The sequence below is a fragment of the Cheilinus undulatus genome, linkage group 2, assembly GCF_018320785.1.
Source record: "Cheilinus undulatus linkage group 2, ASM1832078v1, whole genome shotgun sequence".
Classification (NCBI taxonomy): Eukaryota; Metazoa; Chordata; class Actinopteri; order Labriformes; family Labridae; genus Cheilinus; species Cheilinus undulatus.
Genome location: NC_054866.1, coordinates 22,174,252 through 22,195,615, shown reverse-complemented (window position 1 = coordinate 22,195,615; position 21,364 = coordinate 22,174,252). Strand labels below are relative to the sequence as shown.

The following is a 21,364-nucleotide window of genomic DNA, read 5'->3' as shown; positions in this document are numbered from 1 at the left end:
TGGCGTGTCAGGTTAAAAAAACTAAGAAAAAGAAGAAAAAAAAAAACAGAAACAATAACAGGTGAAAAATAAATAAATACCTAATCAAGTAAAACAGGTAATAGGCTCGAGAGTGGATGCTTAACCAACACGGTATATGTGAAAAAATGTCATTTGAATTGACGGGTCTAGTACTCTTAACGGGTCTTGTCTTGGTCTGATGTGTTGGTGTGTTTTATTTTGAAAAATTGAAGCGGAAGTACGTCAGTGAGCTTTCCAAACGTGGTACCGATTTCTTCACTGTTTGCACAGTCAATAAAGGAACTTGGGGATAACTTGAAGTTTCAACAATGATCTGTATACTGCTGGTAGCCGGTCATGGCACCGTCTTAGAGACACAAATTAAGGTACGAAGCTTTAAATTCATGCTGCAGCAGAGAAGAGGTAGCCTAGTGTGAGAAGGTGCAAAGTTCAGGTTTGTTATCAAGCTGTCACAGTACACCGAGCTGCTTTCGTTAACCTGTTTACACAGAATTTAGGACATTTAAGCAATTGTGAGAATAAACAGATATGTACCGCATAATATCGACCCTAACAGCCACTGCTCTGTGTAATAGACTGTGTTCATTATAATTAGCTATCAGTCGTCCTCACTGCTGTATTATATCTGGAGGGTCTGCTCGATCAATCAGTCATACCTGATAGCTAATGTTTGGCTTTGTGATTGAAAAGCAGCTGCAGTATTATACAGAACAAACAAGGGTTTTCGTTAAATTACGTTTAATTGGCCCAGTTCAATGAATTACACAGATTGAATGAACAAAATATAATACACTTATTCTGACTGGCATCATTTTTAATTGGCTGCCATATTGTGAGGAAACTGAGGGTTTTGTGTTTTGAATACCTCTGTTCCCATTTTAAACAAATGCTACCATCAACATAAACATTTGGACACCAGAGACTTGCTGGTCTTTCTCAATATGAAAGACACCAACAAAAAACTAATGAACCTACAGAGAATGCTGGGTCTGTTTGCCTGCAGCAAGGCTGTAGAGCTGGGTAGGGATATTGGGGACATTATGGTGCCTTTTTATCAGCTACCGCCGGACTGTTCCTACCAACAAAATTGTCCTTACAATTTCAGTCTAACAATTCAGATCTTTAAATACACAACCAATGTAAAGACAAATAATTCAGCTGTCTCTGCAAACAGAAGAGTTCATTTAGATGGAGTTGCATGGTTCTGTGTGCACTTAACCTGTGCAAAAGAGTGAAAAAGACAGTCTCATTCACAAAACACATGCAAAGGGTTGACTGCTTCCCAAACAGTGCTGAAGAGAAAAGCACATCTGTGTGCTGTCTGAGTGTAATAAATAAGTTGTGCAATTATTTGGGAGTATTCAGGCTCAATTCTACCTATTTTTTCAGAAGTTTGATGTATTATTCCATGGTTTACATTGTATTCTATAACTTCATGTCCAGTACTGAAAGAAAGACACACTGACTAGTGATGCAAAATGCTTCGCATTTCTCCTCTTTTTATATATTAAAAAAAAACTAGCAGGAATGACAGAATATCCAGGGTGGTTCATTTCTTCAAGCATACAGTGTTAGACAAGAATGTAATTATGTAAAATAAATGTCTGGATAAATGTTGATCATTAAAATAACTGTGATGCCTGTGTAAAATTTTGACACCCTTCATCTATCAGTCCATACATGTTTTGATCGATTTTATTTTTTCATTCTCCTCCACTCAGAATGATGACACGGGTTTATACAGCCACCTGACCGGAGTACCAAAGGCCTTACTTCCTGGCATAGGAGGAAAGAAGATCCTCGATTTTTGGTGGGAAACTGTCAACATGTACGTAACAGTTGCAACTTATTCTACAAGTATCAAGCCTAATTTGTGTCTTTTATTCCTTTTGTAGAGCTATTCCCAAAAATGCAACATGTATCTTGTAAACACTCCCTCTGACTTTACAATCAGTGTGGGAATGTTGTTATGGTGGCTGATTTGGAATGACCTGAAATTTTTAAAACCCAAAGTTACATGAAGCAAAAAGCTATTTCATTTCTATTTTTCTGAGTTGATAGAGCACATTTTTAGTTTTTCAGGCAGAGATGAATGCTTCTAGATCAGAGTCTGAGAAAGTCTCCAGAATGACCATAAGCAGATGACTGATGGAACAAGGCTTAAAGGGAGGAATAGCTGCTAAGAAGCCATTATTGAGGCCTGCAAACATCCAGAAACGCCTCAGATTTGCCAGGGAGCACAAACACTGGACTGTTGATGCACCCACAGTGAAACACGGTGGAGATTCCATTATGGTATGGGGTTCCATTTGTGGATACGCGTGGGCAAATGAGTGAAAATGGACCGTATCATGAACAAGAACGTCTACCACAACATCTTAGTGCATCATGGAATCCCTTCTGAATCTGACTGAGTCTGATTGGTTGTGGGTTCATATACCAACAAGACAATGACCCCAAGCATACTTCTAAGCTGTGCAGAGACTATTTGACCAAGAAAAGAAATCTAGAGTACTGGAACTAATGGACTGGCCAAGTCAAAGTCTGGATTTGAATCCTATTGAACAAATTTGGGATTTAGTAGATTGAAAGATTGATGGCACATAAGTTTCATCTAAAGCAAGTCTGTGGGAACAGCTAGAAACTATTTGGAATCAATAACAAAAGAGACTGTGGAAAAGTAGATAAAAACAATGGCAGCAAGAATGCAAGCTGTTATCAAGGCCAAAGGAGGCCATACAAATATTAAGTTTTTTTGGTTTTTATGTGTGAAAAAGGACTTTTTAGTTGTTTCAGTTTGTTATTTGCTAAATAAATAACAATAACATTTTCAGTTTTGAACAAGTTTTTGAAAGATTTCTAAAACATTTGCTAATGTTTTATTGTTTTTATGACAGGTGGTCTAATAAATTTGCTAAGCACTGTATATGCTAGGTAGGAATCATATGATGTCTTGTTTTTTCTCTCAGTTAGGCACCTTTATATTATTAACATATTAAATGCATACTTTAAATACACTAAACTTTTATTTTAATCATGTGTTGTTTGATCTAAACTTCAAAATTTTAAGTAATGAATATAAACTCTCTGCCTAGGTATATATTTTAAATTTAAGAAGAAAATAAACACTTACTGTTAAAATTTATACCCTACATTTACACATGGGTATTCTAATAACAAATCTGTCACATGCCATCATTTTAAAGTGTCAGCTTTCACCATAAAATCTTGCTGTTTTTGAAAACATACACATTATGATTATGATCTCTCTTCTGTTTTCAGTAACAACAATGACGTTTTTCACACATGACAAAACATATGGACAAAGTAACCATGGAAGCATGATTATCTTGATGTCATGATCATGGAAAGCCAAAAAATATAGGAAACGGGACAGTGGAGCACCAAAGTCTCTGTATACATACACTATATTCCCAAAAGTATTCACTCACCCAGGCAAACAATTGAAATCAGGTGTTCCAATTACTTGTATGGCCACAGGTGTATAAAATCAAGCACCTAGGCATGCAGACTGTTTCTACAAACATTTGGTGAAAGAATGGGTCGCTTTCAGGAGCTCAGTGAATTCCAGCGTGGTACTGTGATAGGATGCCACCTGTGCAACAAGTCCAGTCATGAAATTTCCTTGCTCCTAAATATTCCACAGTCAGCTGTCAGTGGTATTATAACAAAGTGGAAGCGATTGGGAACAACAGCAACTCAGCCACGAAGTAGCAGGACACGTATAATGACGGAGCGGGGTCGGTGGATGCTGAGGCGCATAGTGCGCAGAGGTTGCCAACTGTCTGCAGAGTCAATCACTACAGACCTCCAAACTGCATGTGGCCTTCAGATTAGCTCAAGAACAGCGTGTGGAGAGCTTCATGGAATGGGTTTCAGTGGCTGAGCAGCTGCATCAAAGCCATACATCACCCAGTACAATGCAAAGCGTCAGATGCAGTGGTGTAAATCACGCCGCCACTGGACTCTAGAGCAGTGGAGACACATTCTCTGGAAGGACAAATCACTCTTCTCCATCTGGCAATCTGATGGATAAGTCTGGGTTTGGCAGTTGCCAGGAGAACGGTACTTGTCTGACTGCATTGTGCCAAGTGTAAAGTTTGGTGGAGGGGAGATTATGGTGTGGGGTTGTCTTTCAGGAGCTGGGCTTGGCCCCTTAGTTCCAGTGAAAGGAACTCTGAACGCTTCAACATACCAAGAGATTTTGGACAATCCCACACTCCCAACTTTGTGGGAACAGTTTGGGGATGGCCTCTTCCTGTTCCAACATGACTGTGCACCAGTGCAAAAAGCAAGCTCCATAAAGACATGGATGAGAGAGTTTGGTGTGGATGAACTTGACTAGCCTGCACAGAGTCCTGACCTCAACCTAGAACGCCTTTGGGATGAATTAGAGCGGAGACTGAGAGCCAGTCCTTCTCGTCCAACATCAGTGTGTGACCTCACAAATGTGCTTCTGGAAGAATGGTCAAAAATTCCCATGAACACACTCCTAAACCTTGTGGAAAGCCTTCCCAGAAGGGTTCAAGCTGGGATAGCTGCAAAGGGTGGACAGACGTCATATTAAACCCTATAGATTAAGAATGGGATGTCACTTAAGTTCATATGCAAGTCAAGGCAGGTGAGCGAATACTTTTGGCAATATAGTGTGTGTGGCATCCCCTAACCCCTAAGATAATCTCCCTAAGAAAAATGTCTGTTGTTAGAGCAGAAATATTCAGCCTGTAACTACCAAACATTTTTCACAGAATAGCTCATTTCTTTATCTGTACACACTGTGTATGGGGGATTTTTAATAAATAAATGTATTTATTATTTATTTTCATATATTAATAAATACAATTTCATCGACTGTTTCTTGATTAATAAAAAATTAGGTGGGGATAATATTTTCAACATACTGTCAACCAATGTTATGCTTCAAAACGCCTCTTCACAGACCACTGGTTGATGTCATAGAGACTACATCCAAGCTTCATTCAGCTTATGGTTGATAAATCCTGTTACATTGTCAGAAAAGCTTGAGAACCTCTCCACTATTATATCCTCTAATGGCAGCGTTTTCTCTTCAGGAGGCAGCTGTTCACAGAGGTGTTTCTGGTCACAAATGCAGACAAGTGAGTTCAAAGTGATGCATATCTCAGTTTGGGATGATTCCTGCTGTCTTGTAACCCCTTTCTTGTCCTGTTACACTGACTAGGTATAAGCACTATGAGCGCTGGGCCACAGCGAATGACTTCCCTGTGGAAAACTTGTTAAATGACGGCAGCACTACATTGGAGGACCGTCTTGGGGCTGTTGCTGACCTGCAGCTTGCCATACGCAGTCGCAAGCTTCAAGATGACATCATGGTGGTGAGTACAAGTATACACTCCCCTTCAAAAGTATTGGAACAGTGAGGCCACTTCCTTTATTTTTGCTATAGACAGAAAACATTTGGGTTTGACATCAAATACTTGGAAATAAAAGCTAAAATGTTGATCTTTCATCTCATAGTAGTCTTTTTGTGTCAAACCCAAATGTTTTTAGTCTACAGCAAAAAATAAAGGGACTGGCCTCACTGTTCCAATACTTTTGGAGTACATGTCCTCGCCACATTTCATTGTGATGGCTGGTCGTGTTTTGTTTAATTCAATGTGTGCCTTACATGCAGGTTGTTCTTTATGTGTATACAGATAGCAGGAGACATGCTGTGTGCAGACCAGAACTTTGACATTGCTCAAGTTATTCGTTTCTTCAGGTCAAAGGTGAGATTTACTCAAATACACGTATTTTCTTGTAATAAGTAGAAGTCTGGAGCTCTCCATTTTCTAGAAAAATACTTGATAGATACAAATTTTCATATACATGTGTTGCACGTGTACTTGCACATGGGGGTAAAATCATGAGTGTATTAATAGTCTGTTATGTGTTGCTTTCAGCCAGGGGAGCTGATGATTTACTATGAGCTTGAGGAAAGTGAGAAAAGCAGCTCAAGAGGTATTGTGGAGGTCTGCCCTGACACCCATAGGTGAGAGGAAGTTAGTCCATTTACTTAATATGCACAAAGCTTGGATAACATATTTTGTACATGTTGCTCTGGTTTATACATATGAGGACAAAAATATTAGCCCCTATATGAAAATTTCATTTTTTCTAAAGCATTTTACATATACATTTCCAAACATCCTAGTTTTATTTTGGATGCTTACATTAAATTACATTGCACACAGAAACAATATTATTTCACAAAAAACTACCTGGGTCTGAATTATTAGCCCCCCCTAGTGCTAATAGTCAATAGTGTGTCCCTTTTTCTAGATAACAGCCTGCAGTCGTTTGTTGAAGTTTTCCACAAGTCTCTGACACGTCTCCTGAGGAATCCCAGTGTTCTTTAGGTGATACGCCTCTTCCTTCTTTTACCAAACATAAGCAACGTCGCAGTGACCAAAGAGCTCTAGTTTGGTCTCATCTGGACATGCTTCCAGTATGCATAATCTTTCTCCAGGTTGTCCTTAGCATACTTCAGTCTGGCTTGAAGGTGTCTCTCATGGGCTCTAGAGGTGGTCTTCTTTGAGACTACAATTCCTGACTTGGCTAAGTCATCACTAGCATCTTGGCAGTTGTTCTGGGGTCTTTAGATACATCTCTCATTTGTTTTCTTTCCAGAGTCTTTGAAATCTTTCTATTCCTACCTCTGCCGGGCTTGTTCTGTACTGTGTGGCTCTCTTAGAATTTCGTGATGATCCTTCTCACTTCAGTTCTTGACACTTGGAAACGCTGTGATAACTTTGTATATCCTTCTGCTTTGTGAACATTGATAATTATTTTTCTCCAGTCTAAAGTGATTTCTTTTATTTATGCCATGATGCCTTCTCTAGTGACAGCTCAGACCCTTACTGGAGTTTTTATCTTGTATGTAAATTAGAAGATAACCCTCAGTTTTAAATTCATTTTACAAGCTTTGAGCATTACAAAGTTAAAGAACATCATTGACAACAGTGGTTTGTGCTATGGCTGTATAAAAAAGGTCAGTTCTAAATGAGGCAAATAATTTTGACCCTGGTAGTTTTTGTTTTTTTGTGAAATTATTTTGTTTTTGTTTGCAAAGTAAAATAATGAAAGCATCCAAAATGAAACTGGGATGTTTGGAAAAGCTGTGTTAAAAATTCTTTCTCTGTTTAATAGCACTTGGGAAAACTACTGGGGGGCTAATAGTTTCATTGTCACTTGTATTTGTTTTTTTTTATCTGTTGTCTTCTTCTGGATCAGGATAACTCGCTTCCTGGAGAAACCGCAGGATGGACTGACAACATCCCGGCTGGCGAGCGTGGTCTTTTACTGCATCAGAAAAGACACGCTGTGCTACCTGTCTGACTTCCTCAACATGCAACCTCAAGCCACAGACAGGACCTTTGGACAGTTCTGGGTTCGTCCATTCTTTATCAATAAGTGTTATCTCAGCAGGAATTATAAACTTACTAACAAATTTAACTTTGACTTCTGTTCATGATGACAACCTGATAGAATGATCGATAGATGGATGGATAGTTAGATGAAAATATCAAAAAATGCAGTGTTAATGAAGTAATATTTAGGTGGGGAATTTCTCGAGGCTACAGGTACAACATTATTTAATAAAGAAAGAAATACCAGTCACTTTTATGGCTCTTGTCTTTCAGGAGTGGCTCATAAATGAGAAACAGCTGGATGTGTTTGGGATGAAGCTTCCTACAGGGTTCCAGCTCATTGGACAAGTGGTTTGTATCCTAACCTTAAGTTTTATATTTTTTTATATCATTGCTTTCAAATTCTCTGAAAAAGGTAGAGTAGAAGGCCTTGGATTTATTGTGGCATTAATCACAATGAAATGATCTAATCCTGAACTTAAAATGCACTTAACCAAGTCGTGAAGTGGGCGAGCAAACTTATAAGTGAGGAACAACTCAACCTATCAGATCTTTATTCTTTACAGCTGCAGCGTTAGGCCAGCTTTGTTCTCCATGGCTGATCTCATCCTTTAAATTCTGAATTTCAACCAGAGTGTTCTGTGATAATGGAGTAGACCCCATCAATCATGTCAAATATTGTTGTACTGTTATAGAGCTCCTGTGGACCCTTAAATCTTAAATTGGAGTTTTTGAATTTAGGCCACAAAAAGTCTTAAAAAGTCTTATTTTTAAAAGTAAGCAGTCTGGAGTTTTAGAAGGCACTTTGACTTAGATATGTCTTATTCCAGTCTTTGTTTTCTACTTTCATTTATTTTATTCAAATCATACTTTCTGGGTATTTACAGTACTTGTTGCATAATGATAAATATCACTGTACCATATATTGATTAAAAAGATGTACCTCATGTAAAAAAAAGTATTAAAAAGTCTTACATTTTATTGTTAAAAGTTTATTGGACCCTTTTTTAGACTCTAAAATTATTATTTTTAAAAGAAAAAAGACATGTTGTTGTTTTAAATGCAACAGGTGGATCAGTATTATAATCCTCTTAAGTCATGTTTTTTTCCATTCCTCCTGATAATATGCCTCCCCTTGACTTCTCAGGGTTTGTCAGACTACACCAAGTGGCTCACCCACTACTCCACCAAGAAACATGACAATCCTGCTAAGCCAATCATGTGCCGATCATATGCCAGGTAAGAAAACACATTCTGATCTTTCTCCTATTGGTCTGAATGCAGCTCAGCTTGACTCTTCCTCCCTCATAACTCAAACAAAAGCACTTGAATGTCAGCACTGAGTCTGAATGGTGCTGCAAAACTGACTTTCACATATGTGATGACTCACAGGGTTGGACTGATGGGGAATCCTTCAGATGGCTTCAATGGGAAAACCATTGCAATGTCTATCTCTAACTTCTGGGCTGAGGTCACTCTGGTGGAGAGCCAGTCTTTGGTAACACACACTTTTAAAAGTGAAGCACCTTCACCAGGAAACAGACTGATGAAAGTTGTGGAAAATTGAGGGATGAATAGTTCAGGTTGTACCACAATTTGCTAATGGCAGCAAGGATCAGCTCCAGTCCCACTGCAGCCCTGAACAGATAAGCTTTATAGATAAAAGATGGAGCGATGGACGCAAACGTTCTATTATTTTTCTGTATTTTTTTAGGTTTTGGTCCCTCATCCTCTCAACGACCCAACAGAGTTCGGAAGCTTGCAAGACCTTTTCTGTATCAGCAGGAAGGAAGGGTGTGTACAGGATTACCCTGAGCTGAAACATGAGCACTTTTTGTGTGTGCGTCTTTTTAAAATATAATTCTTCTCCTGGTCTACTGTAGATACCTGGGAGGTCTACGGCTGCTGCAGGCAACCTGTAAGAAGTTTTACCAGTTCTGCTCCAAACAAGGGTGAGATGTAAATCCAAAGTAGGTCTCTCTTTGTTGGCCTGTCAGAGAACAGAAAAGTGCTTTGACAACATGTGTTTGTTAAAATTCAAATTCAAAGAAAATTCACTGTGGCATAACAACTCCACTTCAGTTTTCACTGGCACACAATTACTCAGCAGCAGCAGCAGCAGCAGCTTGTCTCAGTTCGAGCCAGCTTTCCCTCTCTCTCATTACCAGCTGGTGCTACACCCTCCTGATGCAACCTCTTGCTTCTCTGCACACAGTAATTCCTGAGCTCTGTTTTCTGGTTGGTATAAATAGCCTTAAATGTCAAATAGTTTTCTGCATATCCACAGTAACACTGCTTTCTTTTGTGCTCTTCTTGTGTGTGTTCTCACCAGCTGATCTCAGACATGATGTTTTATTCTGGCCTCTCTCTAGAGGTGAATCTCTGTGGGCAGGCAGAGGGCGGGGAGTTTTGCTGATATTTAACTTCCTTGCAGTCAGCACCGATGAGAGTTAAACATTGTTCATTTAAATATAATATCTATATTCTAGTGATATGATGCTGGTTGAAAATTAGCAAATCTCTTCTTTGATGAGGGGGAAGTGATCACCTGATGAGTCATCAAACAGAGTTGAGCCGTTTGAATTTTTGCAGTAGCATAAAGTCATGTGATAGCAATATAGAAGCACTGGTGAAGAACATGCCAAATCATGATTTCTGAACTCCTCAAAAGCTAAAACTTCAGAACTCTGAGTGTTCATTTTCCAAAGATATTTTTTTTGCAGTGGTGTCTTAATTTTCTCCAGAGTAAATGATTCATTTTGCTGTGTCACAACTGTGTGTTTGTTTATTGCAGTATTGCTCTGACAAAGCAGAACTTCACACTGAAGTACGACACCAACATCCCTCGACAAGTGGTGAGAATTGACTTAAACACTTGTCATTGATCAAATACTAATCACAGTGCTTTTATTATTCATGTAACAAACTCTAATGATGAAGTTATCTGTCTCTGTTATGTTGAAGGGCCTTGCTGGAAGCAGGTAAAGCTTTTTCTTATGTTTTCTAATCACTAAAAGCAAGTTTTCAGTCATTTTGCACACCTTTGCTTATGAATTGACATGACAGTTCTTTCTGTCACAGTGCCATCGTCTCAGCCACGCTGAAGTGCCTCATGGCTTTCTACAACATCACAGAAAATGTAAGAAAAATTGATTTTTAGTCCTGCCACAGCTTGCTGTGACCAAAACTGCAAGCATCTTAACTTGTGGCTATAAGTCTCTCATCTTCAGAGTTATGAAACTACAGAATACCCTCCAGACTTAGTGAAGTATGTGAGCCAAGTTAAAGCTGACAGCTTAAAAAAAGCCCTGTGCAACCTGACAGGGGACATGATGTATTTTGGCGGGAAACATGCCTATTTTTTAAAATGCTCTCAGAAATTTAAAAACGAAAGTCAATACCGAAAAAAATAGTTATAAAGATTAATCAAATATTAAATTAGTAATTTTCAAAAATCCCTCAAAATCAAACTTAAACAGTAAATAAATGTAAACAGTACTTTCCAATGCCTTTAAACAACTTCAGTCCAAAGAACCCCCCAAAAATAACTAGAAAAGCACTCGGAGAGTGCAGACCTCCGCCATTAGCCCTATCTCCCAATAGGAAAGAATCTTTCAGAAAATTCCTGGATCCAGACGGTGATCCAGATCACTCCCAAAATCTAATCTGTTCTTCCTTATGCCATTTCTGACATTTCCTGAAAATTTCATTAAAATCCATCCATGACTTTATGAGTTATGTTGCTAAGAAACAAACCAACAAACTAACTAACAAACCCCGCTGATCACATAACCTCCTTGGCGGAGGTAAAGATTGAGTTAAGCACAGTGAACTTAGAGCTCCTGTTAAGACTTTTATGTGGTAATACTGACTGACATTGTGCACTTCAGGATCTTCCAAAGCCGATCCGAGCAAACTTCATCCTCAGTGTAGAGACCGATGAACTTTTCATCACAGCTGGCCTGCAGGACAGAGTCGTTCAGGTCAGCAACAGAGGCGATACAACACAAATTCTCTCAGTCAACACCACATGGCAAGACACTTATAACTATAAGAACCTCAATAGAAGGAAATGTTTGACCCTTTGTCTGCGCAGGTCTATGAAGGCTTAGTCTACATGGATTTTAGCAAGAAGCTCATGGAGGAACAGGGATATGGTAATGAGGACGCCATTATTCTGTTTCTGCCAAGCTGATGATACAATACAGTAAGATATGAGATGTACAAATATTAGTCTATAATGTGTTTATGTGTTTCACATTTTCAGGAGACTATGAATTAATGGACATGAGTGAGCTCCCACCCTTTTGGTTGGCCTACCTGAGTGACCCCAGTGACTCCGGACGCATCCACAGCAACATCAGACAGCGCTGGCTCAGTGGTACGTCTTCATGTCTGACAGAAGATTGGTTTTCATGCAGCTAAAATGATGTCAGAGATCTGGGATGTACTTTTTGGGGTTTGATTATGGTAATGAAGGTAAAGATAGGAGTCTGAGTATTGTTGATCATCTTTAAACACTGTATTATTGGAGCCGTGAGTGTGTGTGCTTCTGCATGTAACTGAATCAGCGTGCTGGTTGTAGAGCTTAGGTAAGAGCTGGAGTTGGAGTTTTTAAGCACTGCTGCACTGTCGGGGTGAAGGTAGCTTTGTGCATTTCCACGTATTCTCACATTAGTAAAGAGGTAAATGCATGCTAGATGTAAGACAAAGCCCTCTATGTACTTTAGTTTATTGCACAAGCTTGTGTGTCATGGCACTGTGCAAAGTATTGACGGCCTGCTGGAGAAATTGAATATTTAGAGTAGGGATGCACCAAAACTGTTTTTTTCCAGACCACTGGTGGCTAGAGCTTGAAACAGGTATGAGAAAGTGGGGAATGACATGCTGTGAAAGAGCCACAGGTTGGACTTGAACCCTGTCTGCCCATGTTCATGTGGTGTGAATTAAGCACTGGGCCATCTGCGCCCCAGCCAGGTACAAATATGAGTAAAAAAACCAAGATGTTCTTGAAATTATTTTATGTTGGTTTTTAGTACAACTTCAATCTCAGTCTATTATGTTCCATGGTTTAAATTTGCAGAATGGGCACAATATGGTGTTTAAAGAGATGTTTCAATGAGAGCGAAGGAAGAGGCAGGTGTTTTTGCAAATGAGCATGTGCATCTGTTTGGGTCAAGGGCCCCAAAAAAATATTTGCCCTGGAGCCTAGTGCTGGTGTATTATCCCTACACCCCAGACCATAATTTCTCAACAAGTACGTTTTTGCATATAATTTGCAACAGCAATCTGCCTTCTCTTAGTTGTTCCAGTAGTTAAATCTGGATCTGACTAGTTACAAAATATAATTTGTGCTATCCAAGGTCAACAGACAGATAACCCATCTTGCTTTATTTAGGTCTCTAAAGTAAAACTGAAGCAGACCAACCTGAGCCAGACTTTTAATAATTGCCATATCTGGATAACAGGCGCTTCATATGGGACTTTGTACTACATACTCTGTCTATGGATGAAGAGCGCCAAAATCCACACAGACTGAAAGACGCTGACAGTTCAATGAAAATACTTCAGCTTTTATTAATAAAAGTATATGGTGTAATCAGCTGTAGGGAACAAATCCTTTAATATTTTAGAACACAAGTCATTTTTTATCTGTAGCATTAAAGATATTGATTTTTCAAAATATGAAAAAGTGTACATATCAACTGTTGTACAAAATGTAGTTATGTTTGGATCTTAATAAAAACTCTTAGACATTCTGATCCAGTCCGAATTTTGTCCTCTGCAAGGACAATGTCGACTAATGTCTGTTTATCTCATCTCATCTTATCTTATTTCAGTGGCATCTTCTCTCTTTGTAACTCTTAATCCTGGACATGAGTCAGTAGTGTTTTTATTGTTTGTTTGTTTTTTTGTATGTTTTTTAAAATCTGTTTTTCCTTGTTTCAGCAGTAAAAGGAAAATGTAAACAATGATGAATTTAAACAATTATTATTTTCTTTATCATTACTGTCAGTGCATCCTACATTTCCTCACTTTATCTGGCAGGGATTTCTGACAATAAAATTAACTCCACACTGATGTCGTGTTTGCTTTCATAGGCCACATGAAGGCATTAGTTTAATTTCACTCTGTTTCATAAGCAGCTAAAAACTGGATCTTTTTCCTCTCACAGGAGAGCCTCTGGTAGTTGATGCCATGAAGACTTTTGCTGAGCTCACAGATCAAGCAAGGTTTGTTTCAATGAATAACATTACACTCTTTGGTGCATGTCTTCCCCTGTTCTCTCATCCCGTATTTCCTGTCTTTTTAGCTGTCCTATCAGAACAAAGGCAAAAAGCCCAATAAATAATTTTTAAAATGGTTGAGGGGAGGTCCTAGATGTTTAGGCATGGTTGAAACTTTTTTTTTTTTTTTCTTGTTTTTGTTTCAGCCAAATTTCATACTTAAATTCAGGTGTAGTATTCCTTGGGAGGCACTGGAAACACTTTGATTTGGACCAGTTTTAAAAGACTTTTCAACATTGGTGATAGTCATGTTTCACAAGTTTTTACAACAAAATACTTTTCTCTGGGTTTCATCAACATCCATCAGGGTGTCTTTGAAGGGAAAGTAATTCCTAATGATTTAGTAAATGAACTGATATTCGATGTTGATAAATGTTGGGCCTGTGTAAATGATACTGTCTATCAACTGTTTACTTCAGTTCAGGTTCTAAAGACTTTCTGAAGAGTCTTGATGTAATATTCTTTATGAAATAGTATAAATGTCCTACCCTCAGGATGGCTCTACAGGACAGAGACTGGGGCGGCCTGGCACAACTGATGGACCAGAACTTTGAGCTGCGAAGGTAAACAGCACATTGATGTGAGGCATACATAAACCTGTTAGACACACAGCTAAAGTAACGATGTCCCTCACAGGACTGTCTACACTGATGAGTGTCTGGGTCCTGGAAACCTCAAGATGGCTCAGCTGGCGAGGAAGGTAGGTGCTCAAAGTTTCTATGACGTGTTTTATTTAACGGTATCCATTCTCCATTATGTAAGCATATCCCAAGTCTCTTTTTGGTATATTCCTCACTTCTTGATCCACAGTTCGCAGCTCTAGCTCCAGGACTGCCGTCTTGACTTTATGAAAGCTGTTCTGTCTGCTCATAAGAGAGGATTCATGAGAGCAACCTTCACAGACAAAGTTTTATTTTTTGTACTTTTTATGCCTTTTTAATAGGACAGTGGAGTAGGAAATCAGGGAGAGAGTGGGGAGAGACATGTGGGATAGGAGCTACAAGTCGGACTCAACCTGGGCCACCAGCTTAGGAAACTATAACCTCTGGGTCAGCTGTACATATGGCAAGACTTAACTGCTGAGATATAGAATCCCAATTGTCTTTTATTCACAGACAAACCCCCTCAACATTTTCAGTAAAGTGTTTTGAAAGTTAAGCTAAAATTGTCTTTCTTTTCACTCATATCGATTTGTTTAAAAGAGTTTAATTCCTGATTTTTTTATTTAAATTATTTTCTGATTTACCATAATAAAAATATCTGTTACTTGTAATTTTGAATGTCTAAAGGAGCACACATAACTTGGCTTAAACGAACGAGCTCCTGGCAGGATCCGTTTTGAATTTTACTTCTCATATAGATAAATACAAATAAAGTCAGAGTGATAGAGTTTCATGTAAGACTTATCATAATGAGTAATGTGTCTGAAAAACATAATGAGATTTTATTTCCCTCAAAACTCTTAGCATGAGAAATAATTTGCCATTATGGGACTCCTTAAAATATTTGGGTTTATGTTATAATATCTCTAAAGTCACATTCCCTTTCTGCCTCTCTCATTGCATGGTTTCCTTTAGTCTTTTCATGCTGGGATTAAATTGCTAGGAAAAGATGCAGATGGTGGGCTGGATAGATGCAACTTCAGAGACTTGGGATGTGTCTTGTGTGTTCCTACAAGTGTGTTTTTCTTTTTGTGCGCTCATGAAATTTATGCTGCTCCTTGCAGTTTGGCTCTGCAGTGAAGTTGCCTGGTAGTGGTGGGGCCGTGGTGGGTCTGTGTCTGGATAATGCCAAAATGGTAAGTCTGCACTACATTCAGGTTTTCAGGTTACAAGGCCTTAATTTACACATACTGTTAACTGGTGTTGTGTTTGTTTGTTTGTTTTTTTGTTTTAGTTTTGACAATGACCTTAGGCTAAGCTACTATGCATTACTTTTATATCAGCGCTGGGCATGTGCAGCACTGTACAAAGATAGGAATGAAGATAGCTCACTTGTACGGTGGCGTATTGCATTCACTTGAAAATAAAAATTTTCGTCCTGTTTTTACGACAGAACTGTCTCATAGAAACAGGATTTTTTAAATGTATTTTTGATTTTCCTGTTTTTACGAGATAGTATCTCGTAAAAACAGGAAATAATTTATTCTTAACGTTCCTGTTTTTATGAGATGCTAACTCATAAAAACAGGATTCGATCAGACCTACGGGCAGAGAACTGTTGCATGGAGCAGATGATATTCCTGAGACATGATCATGTGGATGAGTTTTCAAGCAGATGCTATTTGTACAGTTCAAGCAATCATAACCAACACATAGAGAACTGGTAGGGATTTTTGAGGAAACAATATGCACTGGATCAACATCTGTCAGGACTGGAAAGATTCTGACTACTTCTTAACCCCGCACCTCTAATTACTGGCTGAGAAATGCAGCAACCAGTCATGCAGGACAGCGTCAAGGGGAATCCTGTTTTTACGAGATAATATCTTGTAAAAACAGGAAAGTTAAAAATAAATAATTTTCTGTTTTTACGAGATAGTATTTCGTAAAAACAGGACAAAATTTTTTATTTTCAAGTAAATGCAATACGCCACCGTACACTTGCATGCTGGTTTTGTACTCATTGCCTCCGCCAATGAGGTTATGTGATTGGGTGTGTTTGTTTGTTTGTTGGTTTGTTAGTTTGTTTGATTGTTTGTTCATTTGTTAGCAACATAACTCAAAAAGTCATGGACAGATTTTGATAAAATTTTCAGGAAATGTTAGAAATGGCATAAGGAAGGGCTGATTAGATTTTGGGACTGATTGGGATCACCGTCTGGATCCAGGAGACAGGGCTAATGGCAGAGGTCTGCACTGTTACCACTTTACACCAGGAGATGGTGGACATGCGTAACTTATTCAAAGTTTTGGAGTTTATAGAGTTTGAAAGACACACGCCCGGTCGAGGAGACGAGTCAGAGCGTAATAGAGAAAGACAGTGAATTGTAGCAAGAATACTCACAATGCTGGGCGGAATAGAGGAATATTCACCCTTTGCCATGACTTCCACACGTAGAGAAGCCAATGCTTCACCTCACTGTGCCTCCACTCCACTGGGGAGGGAGTAATCGGCAAATTAGATTTTGAGAGTGATCCAGATCACTGTCTGGATCCAGGAATGTTTTTAAAGGATTCTTCACTATTGGGAGATAGGGCTAATGGCGGAGGTCTGTGCTCTCTGAGTGCTTTTCTAGTTGTTTATACTGTTTATTTATTTATTAACATTTTGGACTGGTGTATGTTGGTCAGGTTGGGGCTTCTTGGAGGTTACCTGGTCCAGATTTGGGGATGTTAGCTTGGGATATCATGACCCTGCATTGAAGACACCTGTATTTACACCTCTAAGGCAGTAATTACCTGTGATGATGTGTGTGGCTCTGCCCACAGATATACAGAGCCCTAATCACAGTCGTCCTTCAGTTTCTTTCTCTCTTGATTTTGCAGAGAACACCCCTGCTAAGTGGGACTAGCTAGCTGCGGCTATTTAGTGCTTTCTCTACTGCCAACTTTGAATTAGTTGATTGATTTACTGATTTTGAGCCTTTGTCAGCTTTGAGCACCCAGGCTAAAACATAGAAGTTTCCAGAATGAGGCATATCCTACCTGACTGGGGGATAGTCCACGCCAGGAGAGTTTGGACAAGCCTGAGCCCTGAGCCTTTTGTCTTTAGCTCTGGCATGTAGTCCTGGAAAAGCAGATGACCTTTGTGGACAAAGTGTAGAAGACTACAGTCCCTCCCCTATTCAAGTCATGTGAGCAACAGTCAGCCCTGTTGGGACTACCAGCTTACCATGATGATGATGATGCACTGGATATTTGCTTGAACATGCATGATTCATCAGAGAATGAAAAGGCGGCTTTATCATGGGGTTAATATTAACCAGGACGACACATCCTCGCTTCTCACTTTGCCACCCTGCAGTTGCAGTTTGCCCAGGATGAGCATCCACTAACAAACTATAACACACCTCTGGGAATGGATTTACTCTTGCACCCATGGCCCAGCACACTCCTTTATGATTTTCCTCCAACAGAGATGATACCCCCTGTTTTGGAGTGGTGTGCCATCAAGGTGTGTTCCTGGCTCTTGGCTCATCAGTGACAAACACAGTTGTAGTATGCCAAGATAATCAATCTGCCTAGGGAGACCTTGCCTGCCTCCAATTCACAGGGAACTCTTGCAAGTGGATTGGGATGTAATTGATCCATGACTGGAATTTTGATAGCTATATATACCTACCTGTTAAAAGGTCAAATCTAGTAGCTTAAGGGGTGCCCCCAAGAGTGGTTGCAATGAACCAGAGTGCCAGGGCTTTATTCAAGGCTTATGTGTACAAATGGCAGGTGTTTGAGCAGTGATGTCAGGACTGCAGGGTACTTCTAATTCAGGTTTCAATTTAGAAACTTCTGACATTCTTCCAGGAATAGATTGATCAAGGGTTGTCTTTCTCCCCAATTAAGGTTTATTTATCTGCCTGTCATGTTAGCTATGGAGTGACGCCAGGCACACATCTCTTATCTTGGGAGTTTGCTTGCTGAGGTCTGTGGGCTTTCAGAGTAAGTGTTTCTGTGCCAAACTGTTTGTTTGCTAATCCAGCTGAGGGCAAAGCCCTATCAAAACAGTAGCCTTCTCACTAGATTGCAGGAGCTATCTGGTACATTGAACCAGGGGTATGTCAACATCATGGACTTTGTTCAAGGAAGTGTTTCCAAGTGATAATGGTCATCTAGCCGTTTGGTCATCACTGCACACTTTCACTCAGTTTTACCATCTAGATGGGGCAGCTCCTTTGGTGACTCATTTTGTCTTTCTACTGGGCTTTAATGCGCTAGAGTGCTGAAGGTCTGTTTCTGGGTTTGTGACTGCTTTGCAGAGCATGCCTATTTGTCCCATACTTTTTGTGTTGTACTGACAAATTAACTGAAAAGGAACAAAATGTATAACTGAAACTAATGATCCCTGAAAAAGGAGAAGAATGAGGTACAACACATGGTCCCCTCACTGCGCAGAGTGAAGAGTGGCTACTAAACTGAGAAACGACTGGGATCAAGGCTGTGTTGATGTGAAGGCCGAGCCACACATTCATCATCACAGACCATCTACCTGAAAGGTGTAAAAAGAGGTGTCTCCAGTCAGGCCATGCAGAAGTGTGATTTCTTGGAAGTAAATGTGTTATACCGTTTTCCTCTCCTTAAAGGGAATAGAGTTTAAGCCTTAATGAAATTTTGCCCTCTAGGTGGAGATGAGGCAAGCTTTTCAGGAGGCAGGCTGCGTCTTCTGTATCATCACACCGTACAACCCATCTGCCAGCACCATTGATGACAAACACTAATGTCACTTCCTCCCAGGATGCCGTCAGGCTACTCAGGTACAACTCATGGCCATCAAGAAAACGACACAGGGGCCTCATAAAGACTCAAATCATGTGACTCAAAAGTATGAATTGCTTAGTTATAAGTTAGATAAATCCATAATTAAATAAAGGTTGCTGCAAGAATCATTCTGTTTTGGTGGTAGATTAAAGTCATTAACCTGACCAGCCAGGTTAAGTGAATACTGTAGAAAGAGATATTTCAGTGATTTGTTAAGATCATATAAAAATCAGATCTTAAACGGACTTACTGGGTGTACTTAATACCCAATTTGTACAATTGTTATACATAATATACATATTTTTTACAAGTAATTGTATAGTTGTATTGGTTAAATTCTATTTATTTGTATAATTTCAATATTTTTGTTAACAGACATTTTAAAGGCTTTTTGAAAATTAAAATCTTTGACTAGAACCACTGCGTACTCCACATTTGATACATAGCAGGAACTTATTTCACGTCCTTTTCATGACTCATAAAACTGTTGTATTGTGTATTAAAGGTGCTTTTTCAGACATTCGATTTTGTGTCAGACTGATGTTTTTTTGTTGCATTGGCATTTGCATGAAAATAATTCCAACAATAGTGGAAAGTATTTTTGTTCTCATAAAAGCACACACCCACACCCACACACACACACACACAGATTCTGTTTTAATTTCAGAGAGGAATGTAGAAAGTTCTGGATCTTTTCTTTTAAAACTGCATAAAATCCCGGTCCTGAGACTCACATTGGCACGGTTGTTAAAAAGCATAAAAGAAACTGATTAAAATGTTTTTCCATTGAGAAGTTCAACTTCAACATCATGAGACAACAAACATGTGAAAGTGTTTGTAACTGATTTATATCTCTGGTCTAACAGTTAAGTTATGTAACTCTGTCTTTTACTGATCCCACAGCAGACAGGAACACTGTGTTTGTGTTTGTGTGTGTGTGTGAGAGAGGGAGAGAGAGGGAGACAAATAGATGAGAAAAAAAGAAGTTAGAAGAGCATTATTTCAGATAAACACCTGAAAACTTCATGAACTTTTTAGGTGCGCTGCATGTGTGAACACAAATGGACACATTTTTCAGCCCGACATTAACTGGATTTTTTTCTGCCTGCCTCTTTGTAAAATGTCCATGTTTTCCATGTGCACAAAACATTCAGTGACTGATGCACATAGCCTGCGTGTACACATCAGTGTGATCCATGTGCACATCATGAACTGTTGCATTATATTTTCTCTCCACTGCTCTTTTGTTGATTTTGATTTAACTACACACTTTTTGCATCATGTACTGCACCTTGTAGCCCATTACACAAGGAAATTTGTCTAGTTTTTCCTGTCTAGTAAATATTCAGTGCTTTGCTGCAATAATTTTGATAAGATTACCTATCAGAATAAATGTAAAAGACATTTTGAAATAGTATGCACAGTACAACTCAAACAATTTGAAAATATGTGTAATATGATCAGTTTATACTTATGCTTGGTTATACACTACACTTTCAAAGGCAGGATTTGATAAATAAAAAATCAAAATAGAGTTGCAGATGGACTAGCGGTTAGGTTATGTCCCATGTGCACGGTTGGCCCTTGTTCAAATGTGGCCTTTGGCTCCTTTCCCGCAAATCTATTCCCCACTCTCTCATCCCTGCTTCCAACTTTATCCACTGTCTTCTACTAACATACAGTCATGGACAAAGGTATTGTCACCCCTAGAATTTTTCTAGAAAATACTCCATTTCTCCCAGAAATTGTTTTAATTACAAATGTTTTTGGTATACACATGTTTATTTCATGTATGTGCATTGGAACAACACAAAAAAACAGAAGAAAAAAGCCAGAATTGACATAATTTTACACAAAACTTAAAAATGGGCTGGATGAACTTATTGGCACCCTTTTAAAACTGTGGGTAAATCATTTTTTTTCAATCATGTGATGCTCATTTCAACTCAGCTGTGGCAGTTAAAGGTGCTAACAATATAGAAATCTCACCTGAAGCCTGTTAGAATGTCTAAAAGTTGACTCAACCTTTGTGTTGTGTGCCTGTGTGTGTTACACCAAGAATGGAGAAGAGAAAGACGAGCCCAGAATTGTCTGAGGACTTAAGAAGCAAAATTGTGGAAAAATATGAACAATCTCAAGGTTACAAGACCATCTCCAGAGATCTTGAAATTCCTTTGTCCACTGCGCATAATATAATCAAGAAGTTTATAACCCAAGGACCTGTGGCTGA

The 21,364-nt window shown here is 39.0% G+C and overlaps 1 protein-coding gene across 1 annotated transcript; it reads left to right on the top strand.

Moving 5' to 3' along the window:
• The first annotated feature begins 257 nt into the window (after positions 1–257).
• Positions 258–19,657, top strand: LOC121527263 (glucuronokinase with putative uridyl pyrophosphorylase). Its single transcript, XM_041814147.1, has 23 exons — positions 258–386; positions 1,743–1,849; positions 5,115–5,159; positions 5,243–5,396; positions 5,718–5,789; positions 5,964–6,052; positions 7,294–7,450; positions 7,704–7,781; positions 8,578–8,669; positions 8,823–8,928; positions 9,145–9,224; positions 9,314–9,382; positions 10,225–10,285; positions 10,395–10,411; positions 10,512–10,569; positions 11,321–11,413; positions 11,527–11,587; positions 11,698–11,811; positions 13,606–13,663; positions 14,212–14,280; positions 14,354–14,417; positions 15,444–15,515; positions 18,999–19,657. The coding sequence occupies exons 1-23, from the start codon at positions 330–332 to the stop codon at positions 19,092–19,094; spliced, it is 1,869 nt and encodes a 622-aa protein (XP_041670081.1). The 5' UTR covers positions 258–329; the 3' UTR covers positions 19,095–19,657.
• Positions 19,658–21,364: the final 1,707 nt, after the last annotated feature.